The sequence below is a fragment of the Nelusetta ayraudi genome, unplaced genomic scaffold (assembly GCF_046127955.1).
Source record: "Nelusetta ayraudi isolate G7.1 ecotype Tasmania unplaced genomic scaffold, CSIRO-AGI_Nayr_v1 ptg000190l, whole genome shotgun sequence".
Classification (NCBI taxonomy): Eukaryota; Metazoa; Chordata; class Actinopteri; order Tetraodontiformes; family Monacanthidae; genus Nelusetta; species Nelusetta ayraudi.
The window spans coordinates 755588-772855 of record NW_027466239.1 but is presented as its reverse complement, the minus strand read 5'-3'; the positions used below and the strand labels follow the sequence as shown (position 1 = coordinate 772855).

General features: G+C 45.6%; 2 protein-coding genes across 4 annotated transcripts in view; one reads left to right on the top strand and one right to left on the bottom strand.

Moving 5' to 3' along the window:
• Positions 1-16695, bottom strand: part of LOC142881311 (disks large-associated protein 1-like) — a 36901-nt gene extending 20206 nt beyond the window's left edge. The window contains exons 1-4 of one of the 3 annotated variants that reach the window (XM_076015507.1): positions 16597-16695; positions 9541-11034; positions 2372-2586; positions 923-1118 (exon numbers count right to left, since the gene is read on the bottom strand). In XM_076015507.1, the coding sequence (XP_075871622.1) occupies positions 923-1118; positions 2372-2586; positions 9541-10935 (1806 nt within the window). In that variant the 5' untranslated portion in view covers positions 10936-11034; positions 16597-16695. The remainder of the gene's footprint in view (positions 1-922; positions 1119-2371; positions 2587-9540; positions 11035-16596) is intronic. The other 2 variants (XM_076015508.1, XM_076015509.1) reach the window with 2 other exon arrangements.
• The window catches only part of LOC142881318 (NACHT, LRR and PYD domains-containing protein 12-like), a 195500-nt gene that overhangs the window by 139689 nt on the left and 38543 nt on the right, over positions 1-17268 (top strand). The window lies entirely within an intron of this gene.

Here is a 17268-nt window from a genome sequence, read left to right as displayed (position 1 = left end):
AAGAAGAAGAATTGTGATGGGTAAATTATTGCAAACAAAGTCGTCTTGGCCTTTAAAGTGACATCATCCACAGAATGACACTTCATCGTTCATGAAGTGTAATGACGGCATCGTGTCAGTCTTATGCACAGCCATTCAAGTCCAGTGGTGCCACAGATTTCACTCTAAATCTGGAACTAGAAGAAACAAAATACCTGCATTTTATATGATACAAGCAGCTCCATTTATTATAGAACACATAGTGTGCTATAGTGTTCTATACTGGGGTTCTATAGTGTTCTATAATGTCCTATACTAGCGTTCTATAATGTTCTATTCTAGAATTCTATAATGTTCTATAGTGTTCTATAATGTCTTATACTAGGGTTCTATAATGTTCTATACTAGGGTTCTATGTGGTTCTATAGGGTTCTATAATGTCCTATACTAGGGTTCTATAGGGTTCTATACTGTTCTATACTAGGGTTCTATAATGTTCTATAGTGTTCTATAATGTCCTATACTAGGGTTCTATAATGTTCTATACTAGGGTTCTATGTGGTTCTATAGGGTTCTATAATGTCCTATACTAGGGTTCTATAGGGTTCTATACTGTTCTATACTAGGGTTCTATAATGTTCTATAGTGTTCTATAATGTCCTATACTAGGGTTCTATAATGTCCTATACTAGGGTTCTATAATGTTCTATAGGGTTCTATAATGTCCTATACTAGGGTTCTATAATGTCCTATACTAGGGTTCTATAATGTTCTATAGTGTTCTCTATGGGTCTATAATGCTCTATAGGGTTCGATATCAACGTAGAAGGTTTTGATGTGACGCTCTGTCCCAGAACCAACAGCACCCCTACATCTTTACATAGCAGTTTCCCATGAATAAATGGAGGACTGGAGGTCCACAGCAGCTCTGCTGGTGCCTCACCTGGCTGATGGTGCTCATGGCCCTCATGTAGCTCTCGTTCCGGGAGCGGTATTGGGGTGAAGACAGCAGCGACTTTGGGTCGAGGAGAGACTTGGGATCCAGAGTGTCCATGCTCCTATTGATGGAGACCTCACTCACCGCTCGCAGGTAACTGTGGCTCCGGATCTGCAGCTTGGGGGAATGTTCTGTGGAGATCCTGCCGAAGGGACCGCGGGGAGGAGTTAGTCAGCAGCAGCAGGGAGGAGGAGAAGAAGAAGGCATAAAAACACACCTACTGGCGCACCACTGGAGGTTCTATTCCCCCAACTTTGTTAGAGTGTGTCTACATCATTTGCATGTTGTTGTAATTGTTGTTTCAATCATCTGGATGATCTCCACCAGCCTGTTCAACTGCCTTTTAGTTCAGCTGGGGGGGGGGGGAGAAAATCACGCAGCCTAAATTCAAGCGACTCCTCTCTCAGGAAATTCACATTGCTTCGCCAGCTGCCAAAGTGTAATCCTTCTTGAGTCTAAATCTAGCAGGAACACAAAATGGGCTGTTTGATTGCAGATTAGTCTGGCTTTAGTCCTCTTAGTGTGAGGATACACTGAAATATTGAGTCCACAGCCAAGCAAACGTTTCAAATCTGCAGGATTCATTTCACATGTTCAACAGTGCCAGAGCCAATCAGATGCTTTGCACTCCAGAGTTTAGTCCAAAATGAATGTAGAAGCTCACTGGGCCAAAAACCCCACAGTCCAATGTATTTAAAGGTAGGTCGGTGAGATGAACCAATCCACAGAGGTGCTGATGTGGATCGGTTCCACTCTGGATTCACGAGACACAAAACCAAACCCCTCCTGTTTGATAAGCGGTCATCATCCATGTCGGGTATGCGGCCATGAAAAAGTGCTCTGTGACGCTCCAGTTGTGTCATGTTGTCTGGAGTAGAGCGTCACACTGTCACACAGCATCTTTGTCTGTTGACGTGGAGCCCCTCCATCCTCCAGCAGCTGCACATGTATGCTAGTGCTGGCGAGTCTCCGCCTCCTTCTGCTGCCCATTGGACCAGTCAACACAACACAGTTAAAAATAGCAACGCCGCCCCCCCCCACCCACCATGACTGGAAACACAGCAGTAATTATAGAAAACACATGCAAGTAGCATGAACTGTGCTCCACATGAAGCGTGATGAGACTGTTGAGTAAACCAGCTGGACACGCAATTATGTTCTGTTAACAGAACACTGCTACCACATGGTTCTAAGGCAGGCGTGGGCAAACTACGGCCCGGGGACCAAAATGCGGCCCGTTAAGATTTCAATTACGGCCTTTCAGCCGAACTTGAAGAAATGACGTTAATAGTGAGTCAGTCATAAATTAGCTGCGTTTCATCCATTTCCATTGATGATCTAAGGCAGCGGCGGGCAAACTGTTTGACTGGTGGGGCCACAGCGGAGCAAACTCACTGTAGAGTGGTCATCTCGGTGAGCGACGGCTGCGTGGCCTTCAGGTAGCTGGCCCGGCGGGCCTGCATCTTGGGAGAAGGTTTGGGACTCCCGTCCGAGTCGCCGCTGTCGTCCTCCGCCATGGCTTTGACGTAGCTGCCGCTTCTCATCCGCCGACACGGGATGTCGTCCTCCTTCCCCAGGGGAGAAAAGCCGCTCCACTCGTCTTGAGGTACCTGGTGAGCGGGCGAAGAGGACGGTAGAGAGTGGAGAGCGACGGCGGTCAAGAGGTTGCACCCGACTGACAAAACTGCTTCCTCACCGTCTCCTCAAACAACGAAGGCTCAGACAGGACGGCTAGCATGCAGCGCAGTGGCGTCCACAGACAGTAGAGGAGAGCCAGAGCAAAAGCAATGCTTCTGCACACTAGCGAGATAAAGCTTCGGACCAGAACCTTCTTTCACTGTGATTGGCTGTTTGTTGCTTGTGTGGTTTGTTTGCAAAGTGCAAAATCATTGACAAACTTTTTTTTATTTTTTATCATTGTCATTTATTTCATTCTGTCGATGTGTTGTTGCATTGTGGCATCTTCTGTTTATACGTTTGGTCTATTTTATTTTTCCGCTCTCTCTTCTAACTTTTCAAGCTGATTGTGTTTTTATTTACGCTAAAACAGGACCTTGCTGCCATAATTGAGTTGTGTATTTTTGTAAAAAAGCTTCTCCAAACATTCAATGTATTGATACAAACATATCTGTTGGTCACTTCAATGTCCATCAGCCAGGAGGCAGCACACACAGGTCTTGAGTGCACGTCTCTTAATGCACTGACTTATTTGACCATGTCAAACTGTACGCTGATGACCGAGCGTTGTGTGCTGGACATGCTGGCGTACTTCCATGTGTCAGTGTTACTCTGACTGATCCACCACATTACTTTTGCGCCGACTCTCCGCTACACAAATGCAGGCTGGGCAAAATAAACAAACATCTGTAATCTTTGAAAAGTCAGCACTCTTACCAGTTGGCGTAATCAATATGTGCACTTGCTTGAGTTACTCTCTGGCTAACTCGTGAATCAGTTGTCCGGTAGTCAGCTCACTCATTTACTAAAACGTATGCAAACATTATTGCACATGCAAACCCATGAGGAAGCTGAGCAGGCACAGTGAGGGCTGCGTCTGTCCAGGAAGTAACAGTGACAGAACATTCAGCATGTTGGCCTGAATGGAAATGCAAGTCCAGGGGTTTCTAGCAAAACATGCAAAATATTGTGTGGAGAAGAAGAAGAAAAAAAAAAGATTGTTTAATGCCCACATTGTGATTTAGCAACCATGACGCTGGTTGCAGTTACTAATGAGCTTGTTTGAAAGGAAACCGCACTGCATGGCACTAAACAGTGGCCACTTGTGGCCAAAAGTGGGACTGTGCTCCAGTGCGGCCGCCACTCGGATTCAAAGCCACTCGTCATTTTAGATTTTAAAGATAGACAGACAGACACACACACACACGGTATCATGCAATCACACAAGGACACTGAACTGGGCAGTGGATGTCACTGCCAGGGCTCATGGTTGGTGCTTATGATGTCGTCCTTCTTCCTCTTAATTAGCATTAAACATTTTACCGCAACTTTTGGTGAGCGTCAGTATTTTCTCTGATGAGCCAGTTCACTTCATTTTATAAATCAATTAACATACAAATCCCATTCGATCAAAGTGTGTTTGTAACAATGGGACTCCCCAGAAGCTTCTCCAGCTGATGACCAGGGGCCAAGGGGAACAACTACCATCAATCACTAATCAATTCCCCAGTCCCAGCCAATCCAACCCAGCCTACAACCCAAAACTCCCTCAGATTCCCCAGATACAGAGATACTCACACACACACACACACACACACACACACACACACACACACACACACACGCTAACACATCAGATACTGGCGCATGACAATACACACATGGATACATAAACACACTGAAGAGAGAAGTTCATAATTTTGAATCCTCAACTGTTCTCAGTAGTTTTAGAATAAGACGTGTCAAGAGATCATTGGATCACTGGATCACTGAATCACTGAATCACTGGATCATTGGATCATTGGATCATTGGATCACTGGATCACTGGATCACTGGATCATTGGACAGCAACTACTGGAATTGAAGAGGAAAGACAGTGAAAGAACAAACTACATGGTGGCAGATTGTTCTATATGACTCACAGAGTCAAAAAGTCTGAATAAATCTGATAGAGCCACCGGTGTGTGTGTGTGTGTGTGTGTGTGTGTGTGTGTGTGACGTCAGGCAGACTCAAATGAGCAGTTTGGCTATAAAAAGAGATTGCGGGAAAGGACCAGCTGCAGCAGCTGCAGCAGCAGCAGCAGCAGCAGCAGCGGCTCTGCCTCTCACCCACGCAGAGGCAGAGCTCACTTCCACTGCAGCGTCTCACTGCCTGCACAGCCAGTGCAGCGGCTAGAAACACTGCGAGCCTCTTCTGCTTCAGACATCATCAGGACACAAGCCGTCCGTGCATCTGACGCATCGCTGTGGCCCAACACTTCCGCCGTCGCTCCTTTGGTTTGGACCGAGACGCTCCGTGTGCACATGTTACATACGTAATGACTGGGGGTTATTTATAGCTTATGTAACGCAGCCTATATGGTGTTTCCTTGGCAACACTTGGCTTCCTTGAACCCTTAAAGTAACAGCATTGCAAAGGAAATAGCAGGTGCTGCTATGTTGAGGTGCTACAGATCAGAATTTACACGACGGAGACTGGAAGCCGAGCGCCGAGCTATAATAGAGCTGCTGGAGCTGCTGGAGCTGCTCTGGCGTGCTGGCTGCTTCCAGCCAGTTTATTGATTTGTTTTTTTTTTTTAAATCAAACAGTTTTAAAGAAAAACATAAAATAAATCAAATACGCCGCCGTGTCTGAGTAAGAAAAAGCAAAAAGCAGCGTGAGAAGACTCCATCGCAGCACGCGGGAGCCTCTCTGTGCCGGCTTTAGGATGAAGTTCATGAAAACCTCTCAATGTCCTCCCCCTGTTCTCCACTCTTTAGAATCAAAGCAAGCATAACTTCCACAGGAGAGCTACTCTATCACTCTAACAATGTCACTTTTTTTAATAATCGCACACTTCATCAATACACTAATTACCATATTGAGTGAGCGAGTCTGCTCATTGCAAGTGTGGAACCTTTGTACCAACATGTCAGCGGATGTCACAGAGGGTTGGGACCACGAGAGGATTTAGTTATATTCATTATTTCAGTTTTCATTTTGAGACTTAAGTTCAAACTTTGTGAATAAAGTCACAATTTTGTGAAAAAAAAATTTCGTAAAAAAAGACAAAATTTCGTCGACGCAAATAAAGTGGAAATTTCCAGATGAATGATAAGTTCATCTTGACAACGTGTCTTCTGTGGAACAACTTGTGAAGTTGTGAAACTTCAGAATTGGGTTTAGTAGCAAGGAAGTCGTTGCTCTTCTAGCACACACACACACACACGCACACACACCCACACACAGTGTGTGGTCATGAGTATTGGGACATTGAAAAGACTGTGTGGAACTTTACGTGTGTTCAGAGGAAGCAACCAGACAAACTTGGATGGTTGCAACCTTCGCGCAGGGGGGAGATGGTTGGGAACGGGCAGATGGACAGCGGAGGATGTCGTTGGTTCCACCTGCTGGCTGCACAGCGAGGCTACGCTGTATCGCAAGATACAATAAAATGACTGATCAAGGGAGTGGACCCTGAAGGTGTGGAGCACCGGCGTCTGAGGCGAAGGCATTACTGAAGCCAAGGAGCCAATGACAAACTCCAGCCATACGGCTTTGCCATCAGTGTGTGTGTGTGTGTGTGTGTGTGTGTGTGTGTGTGTGTGTGTGTGTGTGTGATGATTCCAGTGGAATGTGCAGCTCAGCTGTTCTCTGGGCTTGATGAGGTTTGATCAGTGTGTTGGCTGAGCGGCTCGTGTCTCTGCCACCAATCCAAAGTGATTGTGGTGAGCACAGGAAGGCTGCTTCATCCAATCACAAAATGCAAATTGGCTCCTTGATTAAAATGCAACATTTAAAAAAAATCCATTCAACTATCCAGCCTCTCCTGCTTCCTGCCAGTTTTTGCTATAGGAAGAAGATCCTCGTCCCAGCGTCTTCACAAATGTGTGTCAGACAATAACAGTGTCTTGAAAGAAAAAAAAAATCCATTAAAACCCCTGGAATATATACAGTATAGTGTGATCACGACGTTGCTGATGGGGAGTTTTAGCGCGGTTGCTTGTGCAGCACCTGCACCGTGACATTTCCTACACGCCAGCGCTGGACCATGGTGTTGGTGTTAGTGGGCAAAATCTTTTTACATTGCATTTTGAGCTTCCTGCCAGGAATCCTTCTTGGCAGGAGCATGTCTGGAAGGAAACATAAACCAGGCAGACACTTCATCGCTGCTGGAGCTGGTGTACAATAACAGCCTGCATTTGCACTAAACACACTGGTATACCCGCGGTGATGCCATGCACATGCAGTCACCCTGGCAGGTGAGCAGTAAGAGCAGCAGCAGGTGGTGGGGAAGACATTCAGCTCACACTCTCCTCTTGTTTTGTCATCTGAGGAGACATTGTTCAGACTGTTGACCTGGTCCGTCAGTGTGGATGCATGGACAGCGGCACGTTCAGGAACAGGCGTCTGCTTGTTTGGATTATTGTCAAGAAGATTTTCCATAACTAAGAACTAACAGTCGGACTGAATACTAGACAAAGACGAGAGCTGTGGGGGAATGAAAATAGTAAAGAGGGAAACCAGTGCACAGGTGGTTAACAGAGCTGGCCAATAGTATTCACTGAGGAAGGCCTGTGCATCAGTTGCTAGAATACATAATGTTTTTTTTTTGTTTTTTTTAATCTATTTTCATCCTTGCTAAACTTGTTAAAATCTCACAGTTTGGTCCCAGTCAGGGTCCACAGTGATGTGAGGTCATTCTGAAGACTCCAGGGGGCAAGTCATTCTCACGCTCAGCTGATTAATAACTCAGCAGTCTGGGGGGTTCGGTTCACTTTTAGCTCTTTTGTGAGTTAGTTAATTAGTCATTCAGTCAGTTAGGTTGTCAGTTGGTTAGTTAGTCAGTAGTCAGTCAGTTAGTTAGTTAGTTAGTCAGTCAGTTAGTTAGCACTACTTTATCTATTTTTTATTTGAGTCCATCTTTGTTGTGGATCAGTTTCACTGATTTCACAGTACATAAGCACTAATATATAGCAAGTAATATATAGCAAATAACTTTTCATGTAGGTTCTTATTGCCCATTGAGCTGGATAGTAAAACCACTTGGAGTCTAGTCAGTTTCCAGGCAGTGTTTGGTGTGTGGCGTTGCTGTATTTGCACCTAGATGACTCCCCAACGTGCGTGAGTTCATCATCTAGTTGCCAGTGTTCTTGCCAAAGGGCTTCCCCACCACAGCGTTTCAGAGAGCAGCAGGCCATGGCACAAAACACAAAGAGCAAAACCATCAGCAAGGCGGCGGACAAGAGAGCTTGGAAATTAAAGATGAGGTCTAACACAAAAGAGGGAATGTTGTCCATGAGTTCATGTCATTACCTAGCGTTCAGAGAGTAAGGCTGCTACAGGCTCTGCACTTACTTCTCTCTTTAACTCAAAGGTAGGAAAAGAGGAGGAAGAGAGGAAGGAAAAGGAAGGCTCGCAAAACCAAGAGGAAGTAAAGGAGGTGAGTTGGTGGGTGGCGGAGGTTGGGTGAATAGGAAGTGTGGGTGAGTCGGGTGAGTGGAGGTAGCGGGGGGGGGGGGGGGGGTGAGTATGGCAGTGGTGCTCTGGGGAGTGGGTGGGGGTGGGGTGGCTAGGGGGGAGGTTAAAGTAATAGACAGGTTGGGCAGCAATGTTCCCTCTAAGGTTGTGGACTCATACTCGTCACTGGCTAGCTGCTGCGCCTCCATCACAGTTTAGCACAAAGTAAAAGCCATATTTAGAATATTTCAACAAAGAAACAACTGCGATATGCAGGTGTTTCCATTGACTGGAGTGAAGATCATAAACTGTAATTCTGGTCAAATCTCGTCCAGCCAGACGCCACCTTGAGGAGGATGGAGGGATCTGCGTTTCGCTGAACTGAATATTTTTTCAGACATTCTACACATTGACACACACACACACACACACACACACACACACACACACACACACACACACACCTAGTGCGGGTGAGTTTTGAATTAGGATAAGAAATAGATAAAAACGCAAAGTTACGTTGAGTCAAGTAATAATACTACGGTAAACTAAGTTAAGCTAAGTTAAGTTAAGTTAAGCGAAGTTCGTATGAAGTATGAAACTGCATTTCATTGCACTCTTCTATTGTTTCTATTATTATGGCTTTTTCTGTGCTTTTCTTACTCAGCTGGGCTACGATAGGAAGTGGAAGGTTGACGAGTCTCATTATTTCCATATCTGCAGGACTTTATTGACTGATGTCATAATGTAATCAATCCTGTGCCTCCACTTGTAACAAAGACCAACAGTGACAACTACACCGGTCAGAACGACTAACCTGAATACACTGGGAACTTATACTATAGTTAATACATCATCATCATTTATAATCTCACAAACTATCTCATGTTTCATTTGGTTAATTGAATATTCATTTGAGGTTTATTTCATTTTTTTTCTATTTTAATATCCATAGGGCCACATCTACAAAGTGCTGCGTGAGTAACTATGCAATTTCCAAGAAAAGAGAAAAAGAAAAAGAATTTATTAAGGAGGGCCTTTCGTGAACAAACTTAGAATAGTATGCATAATAATTATCATTATAATGGCTTGGATTTATCTAGCACTTCTGAAGGTACTTGAAGTGCTACAGTAGATGTGTAGCCACAGCTGCCCTGCGGCGACGGGGCAGACGACTGACTCGTGCGTGATTATCTAAAGATGGATCAGATAAGAAAGGAAATGGCAAATATTTAGGAAGAAAAGTAATCATTTTCTCTCCTAATATTTGACACTTGTGTTCATTGTCACTTTGTAAAGAGCTCGTCCATTAGAAAACTACTGAAAAACACTGAGACCACTGACTTAGAGGAAACATTGGTGAGAAAGTAAGTTGTGAAGGAAGGGTAGGGAACAGAGGGGGAAGAGGTGAACTACTTGAATGGGTGTAAGGGAGGAATTATTTACCTGCAAGAAATGGCAAGAGGGCTCCTGCTGCTGACTGGCCTTAGATTTGACTAGCGCTCTATCTAGGTTTAGGTTAGCGGATCCTGCGCTGGCTCGTAGCTGCTTGTGGCTGCTGTTGTTGGTGTAGACCTCTCGGGCCCTGCTCACCGTTAGGCTTGACGACCACGCCCCTTTCTTCACGAGGGGTCCGTCCAAAAGACCCAGGGGCAGCAAGGGGCCACCTCCTCCAACGACACCGTCGCCGATGTTATTGCTGCTACCGCTAACTGGCACACATCCTGACGATGCTGCATACTTCACATCGTTGTTGCTCCGGGAGGCTTTCAGCGCAGGATGGTGGCCGTGATGGGCGTGGGTGTGTGAGTGCTCGCTGAGAGTGGCGTAAGGGTCCATCATAAAGTACTGCTGGGATTGCGAGGAGGACAGATTGGGCAGGGGAGTCTGGGGGAACTTGTCAAGATTGTTGCCGGCATAGCGGCCAATTGTCAAGGCGATGGGCGAGGGAGAAATGGAGGGTGTAGGTGAGGGTAGAGGTTGGTGGTGGTGAGGGTGGTAGAGGCACAGCTCCCGCTCTAGATTGTCATCTGAGCTCCAGTATCCAGAGCCGGGAGCAGATGCTGAGCCGTGGAGCTGGTGGTGGTGATGGTGGTGGATTCGATGTTTGGGCTCCGCTGATCGACAGCGCTCGCGACTCTTGCTGCGCTTCCGGTGACGCACTCCCACTTGTGGAGTTTCACTCTCTATGCTGGCCCGCGAACCACCACCACCACCTCCTCCGCCACCACCACCACCATTAACGCTCCCATTATTGGCCCCTTTAGAGGACGGCGTGTTGTGTGGCCCCTCCAAGGAATGTGACTTGGTGAAGAGTTTTTGGACAGAGTGAACCAGATGGCGAATTCTCCCCGGACTGTCATTGTTGTTGTGATTGGCCCCCATCCCACTACTGTGGGCCAACACTCCCCGTTTGTACTGCAGTGTATGGTAGCCATCTCTGGAGAATGACGGCTGACGCTCAAGCGGGTCTGCAAAGTTTGCCGATACCCGGATGGGCGTTTTACCTCCGTAGCCTCCTCCGCCTCCTCCTCCTCCTCCTACATATGGTACCATGGCCATACACTCATCCTTTACCTCAGGATGGTGGGACGAGGAGGTGGAGTGGCACCTCCTTGGGAAGGTTCCATATGGGACGATGCTGTTGCTGTCCGAGGGGTACGCAGTGTGCTGAGCATTGTAGTAGGGCAGCTCAGCCGGATGTGGCATTGGAATGGGAAGCGGCATGTCGCTCTGACTAATCAAATATGGCTTGCGGTCAACGTGGTGACCCACTGGATCATAGGATGGCTCATAGGAGACCACATGATGGTGACTCCGACTACTAGATAGGCCTTTCATGACGAGGGGGAATACGGGTGAAAGGAGAGAGAGATCTGGGTAAGAGATGGCAGGCTGATCTGTGATCAAGGACGGTCCCTGAGAGGAGAGGTGGAGGCTCTGAAAGACAAAGGCACACAAACAAGTTATGAAGACAATTGCAACGAGAGATCAAAGACTTTACACAGCAATAAAGGTGCAACTCGAGGTGTTTTTCTCAATTGCAAACACTGCATAGACCACAACATCAGTGACCCAGCATCAGTAGCCCTGGGGGGTTGAGTGAACCTGCAGAGTGAGGGGGGGTATTTGGTTGGCCACCTTCAGAATAAGTAGTGATTCACCAGCTGATCCAAGGTTTAATGCAACTCGGTGAAAACAAACCCCCACTGAGAACAATACTGTCATAATGACTGATGCTGCCCAACTGAAGCATTCCCACTGGGAAAGAAGCTGTAGTTTTTAGCTTTGAATCTGTGATGTTCTTTTTAATTACAATACAATAACAATAAATAACATTTATTGTTATTTATTTGTATGTTGTTATTTATTCTCACCATCAATACTCACAGAACAAAAGTCATTTGGATGTGTGGTGTCTGAAGAAGTCACAACTTTTAGAACAAAAAAGACTCTCCTGTCAATATTTAACTTTGTGAAAGTTTTTGCAACCAGTGAGGTTTTCTTTTTTTTTTCCTCAAGACCTCTAAGGCTTAGAGGTGCAGCCATAGCAACTCAAACTTTTCCACAAGTTAACAAAGCCAAGTTCAGGGCTCAGAAGTCGGGCTACTGGAGGAGGGCAAACAGACAGAAATACTGCTCATTGAAAATGAGAGAAGATAAAGAGGCTAAGAATGGAAAATGGGGTTCCAAAAAAATACTTTTATGAGATTTTAGGGCTGGTTCTAATTTCATCTTCATCTTTCATCAAAAAACAAAAACGTTGGTACACATGACGATGCAGCTGGAGGCTGGGAGCAGACAGACGATCTGCAGCAGTATGGACAAAGTGTACAACAGCTGAATAGAACATATTGAGACAAAAGGACAGCTCGACATCCCCACTAGTCACGGACCACCACAGCCTGCGGCATTTTTCAGGTATATGTGCCAAGCAGGCTGAGTTGATGCTGTGCGTGGGCTGGAGGAGAAATGAAAATAGGGTTGAATTCAAGTTATTCTGGGGTCTTAATGGAAGCAGGCGAACAAAAGGCTTTGAGTCACCCTCTGACGAAGGAGAGCACCAGCGCACAGAAAGACAAGACACTCGCCGATTCCTCCTTAGCACCAGCTAACCAATTCTTCTTGTGTCGCAGACTCGCTGAGCATACGCACGTAAACACGCACACCACAAACAGAAGAAGTGCCAGCAGGGATGAATATGCACGGCTGTTTGCTTAAAGTAGCCCATTGCCTCCAACAACCAACCGGAAAAGCCGTCTTTTTCTTTTTTTTTGTTTTGTTTTGTTTTGTTCCAACATGAAGTTCATAGTTTGGATGGACTCTGTTGCTTCACAGTCAGTTGATGATTCTGATTCAGCCTGGGGGCCTCTCTGTGCTCTCTGGGAGCTCCCACTGCTGCCTCCCCTGCCTGCGTCCAAACAAATCAGAGGAGAGGAAAAAGTCTGAAAAAGTCTCGACTTAGGCTGCGTCTCCAAGACCCCTAGCACTGCGCAAAACCGAAATATGGCCATAAAAGCCGGTGATGGAAACAGCTTGGAAAGAACCTCTCAAATATGGCTTGGAGGTTTTGATGTTCTCATCAGGTGGTTTTTCACAAGGATCCACATAGAGGAATAATAATAATAGAGGAAGCACTTTTTTCACATTGACACGTCAGCGGACGTGACATCACGGGGTCACGTGACCAGTTGACTGACCAGTGAAAATGGTGCGTTATGATTGGACGGAGGAGGAGATGGAATATTTTTTTTACAAGGCATCAAAGAGGAAAATATAAGAACCATTCTGGAGAGCAAACAACATGGAAATGAAGATTTATGGCTGAATGTTTTGTACCTCCATCCTCCTCAAGGTGGCGTCTCGCTGGACGACATTTGACCAGGATTACAGCTTTTTGCTCTTCACACCATTCAAATTGCACTTTGCCACAACTTTAGAAATATGGCTTTTATTTTGCAGAGCACTGCGATGGAAACGCAGCCACAGTCTGTGGGTGAGTTCAAATGGTTGTTTGTCCTTCTCTGTCCACTGTCCCCTATTGTGTCCCTACAATTGTGATTCCATTGTATTGATTATGACTGGAGACAGTCAGCTTGACTTTCACATCACGGGATCGGTGAGGGTCTTCTGAATGCTTTCTATTTCCAGTCTGTTTTTGCTTTTTATATATCAGCTCGCAGCTGTACAATGCTGCAAGAGCCAAATGGAGGTTCCGTGATTTACACTGGTGTTTCCTTCACCTCTGATGTTTTCCCTCGACTCTCCAGCAGTGACTCCACACTCGAGCAGCACCTGCAGCCATGTGGTCTGTATGTGGTGGCTCCTCGTACACTAACTCCAACCACGGCTCTCTCATGAATGGAATTATGCACCGTAGAGTTTGACCTTGTGGTAATAAATAGTTCACTTTTAGGTTAAACTCAAACATTTTTACTGATTATTCTTACTGTATTTTTTTTCTTTTCTTTTCTCTTCGTGAGCTACAGACCATTAATTCGTATGATATATGAGAAGCAGCTGGAAAGCATACCGCACTTGTCAACAGAACAGAAGTAATGGCAAATAAAAAGATCTGTCACTGTTCAGTCATCGCTGTGTAGGTGGAGAAGAATCAATGTAACCTTTGACCTCTGATGAAGCCCCAGCCTGATATAGAAGCATCCTCTGCCTGGATCTTCCGCAGCTCCTTCTGTCTTCAACACCACACTGATAACACCACACTAGTTGTTCCAACTCAATGACAATCCTGTTGCACCACGCAAAACCATAATATCCTCAGAAAAGAACTCAAACTACTTCCAGTCACACAGGAACGCACGTCCTGTCTTCCTGCGGCGGACTCGCCGGCTTCGCAGCCGCATGTGATTTGCATTTGTGTGTTTTCTGGAAATAAATGTTCTCTCCCTGTCACTCGCCTTTCTCTCTGCACCTCCTTGCCTCTCACACAACCAAAAAAAGCAAAAGGATGTGTAACCATAGTAACCACGGCATTAGACACAAGTGAGCGGGGAGTTAAAATAGAAAATACTCATTATACTGCCTGCGTTTCACATCATTGAGCGCCGTTCTCGCCGCTGCACCTATGCACACACATGCAGGACTGTGCGAATGGAGGCGTGCATGCGTGTGATGCTGAGTTCAATCTTATAAATCTGAGTGTCAGATTTATAAGCTATTAGCAGATATTAGCGGATGGTTAACTAACTAATCATGAACAAGTCGCTAAGATGAATATGTAAACGGCCATTTGATATTTTATAACTTAAGTGACAAGACATCTGTAACCTATTGGTAGAAATTGAACCAGTAATTAACAAACCATTTACAAACATTTGTAAATGGTTATTTAACCATTGATAATAGAAGTTGTACAACATTTATAAATAATTGATTCACTATTAAAACCCCAATCAATAAATCAATAATAAGTGTATCATCGTAATGGACTCTAGGGGTTTAGAGTGGAAACATGTACAACATAACAGTGTAGTAGAAGCTTTTGCTTGTTGATGCTAGCAGCTGAAGAGGTTTCTGCAGTGACGACTGGCTGAGGACCTGGATGGAAAAGTTGCTGCCTGCAATTTTTTTACACCTTCGATCATGAAATGAACGTCAATGGAAAAACAGAGAGAACGCAGCAGCAGCAGCAGGCAGCAGCTCTTTGCACAATGCTACGGTGATATTGTGGAAAGCAAAGCGACCCACTTGGACTCGGTGTTCAGGTCCCAGCAGCTCTGAGTGAGACCTCCAGGAACAGGAACGCCGTCCGTCTCTCAGCTGGGACTCACTGAGAGCCTCCCGGCTGAGGGAGAATCTCCGCTGGGAAATAAAGTCTGAACTCTAACGCAGCGTCCACTCTGTGATGGCCAGTGACCAGTGACCAGTGACCAGTGCTCCACACAGCCGTGATAGATTTGATGAGGAAAGATGATTCATTAAAGCGCAAGAGACAGGAAATGGACGACCAACAAATGATTTTCTTCCTTCAGATTGCACTCATCAGCACGACCCCCCCCCCTTTGCCCCCCCTCCCGCAGTCGCCTGCAAATGTGCGTCAGAAAGGATTTTTCCCCCCCCCTTTCTTTCCGCCCACTGACTGTAATGATTCAACTCCGGCTTTGCAGCCGGTTTGAGGAGAGAGGGAAAGAGCGTGGGCTTCACCTGCTTCTCACTCTCTCTGCGTTCCTGCTCCCCTTTTGAAGCCTACAGTAGACAGACGAAGGAAGCACTCAGTGGTGGGATGTGTGAAGGAGGTGGGGACCGAGCGAGCGAGCGAACGAACGGCTGTGAAAGAAGACTCGTGATTCATGCCTCCGATGCATAACTTGACTCTTTCTTAGCGGCCATCATTTGCAGCGATTCAATAGGACCGCGTGTCGTATGTCATGCCGTCGCTCTTGCGCGACAACAGCAGTCATTTCTGCTTCCGCGTGCTCCCACATTCAAGTCCTCCTCTGCTCTCTGTAAAATATGTTGCATCAACCAGCAGCCAAACTAGCAGCGTGTGTGTGTGTCTGTCTGTGGATGCTGCCAGTGTGGTGGTGAAGAAGGCAACGCCAGCTGCGGGTCCATCACAGTTTTTCACCCAATGTTTCTAAAGATTTGGACAAAGTGTGAGTGCGATTTGCAGGTGTTTCCATTGAATGGTGTGAAGCGCATAAGACGTAACTGTGGTCAAATCTCGTCCAGTGAGACGCCACCTTGAGGAGGGCGGAGGTACCAGTTGGAAAATACAATTGTTTTTTAAAAATCAGTGTCTTGTCTGTCTTATACTCAAATATATTCTGTATATAATTGTTTTATGTCAGGTGTATCAGCGTGTGACTTGTAGATCTGGGTTTTTTTCTTGCTTCTCAATGACCTTCCTTGACCATGACGGTATTCATAGTGTTTGTAAGGGGGCGCTATAGAGCAGATTTTGATATTTTTTCCTTCTGTGTCATTTTTATCGAACCTTTCAAAAGTCTGTGTGAGTTTTGAAGGACGTTCACCGGATCAAACGAGCATCCAAAGAGAAGCGAGTGTGTGAGTGAGAGAATATGAACCAGTTTGAATGCAGGCAGAGGTCATGATTTTTTTTCGCCTTTGAAGCAACGCAGACAAATGCAAATCGATTCTTGATATTTGTTCAGCTTGTGTTGTACTCAACACACGTATATACTGTAGGTCCGAATAGTTTCCATATTATTGTGATACAGCAGCATTGAACCCAGACTTCAAGAGAGTGTGAACATTTTGAGCAATGGAAAAAAAATAAAAATCATACGATGCATAACTACAACTTTTAATGAGTCACTGTGGATTGAAGGGCCACTACGCTCATTCAGTCAGGCAAGCAGCATTTCCAGTGACGTGTTCCAACATCACTCACTAACTACCCAGAACAATGAAACCAGCTATTACGTCTAGAACATTAAAGTTCTTTTTTTTTTTATTTTGCCTTGACACATTCATTTGAAGTGGCATCACACAATGATGTTGGGGTCCACGTTCACTCACCTCCCTCACATCTCCATCAATGCAGAGTTGTTGCTAACCGGTCGGCATTGACATGTCTGAGAAACTGGTTTCATATTGACTGCAGTTTTCTAGGAGAGGACAGTGGAGAAAGACAGACAGACAGACAGACAGACAGAGTTAATGAATTTGCACAACTCTGGATAATCAGAGCTACACCTGAACACAGGGCTACACCTGAGCTACACCTGAGCTACACCTGGACAAGCCATCAGATGTTCTTCACTCTCACTGAAGAACATCTGATGGCTTCAGTCAACACATGATCAATAGAAATAATGAGCAAAAAAAAAAAAAATAACAGAAGCAAACCAGATCATCAGCACTCAAGTCCACCGCTGTGCGCGACAATTTACACAGGAGAGCTAACTGTAATGTTCATGTCTGTGTTAGAGTGCAGACCTGGGGAAACACCAAGTGCCTCCACAGAGAGGTCCTGGGTCACAACTGACTGATCTTCTTGCTGTGAGGTGCCGGTGCTTCACACCGTCCACATTGTTGCCCATCAGAGGGCTGAGGTAATCCCAAAGTAATCCCAAAGTAATCCCAAAGTAATCTAGTTTTCACAGCACATTTCAAAAGATTGTGCTGATTATCAACTGTGGAGTTTTCAATAAACATAAATATGAAAATAATTCCTTTTTTTTTTATCTC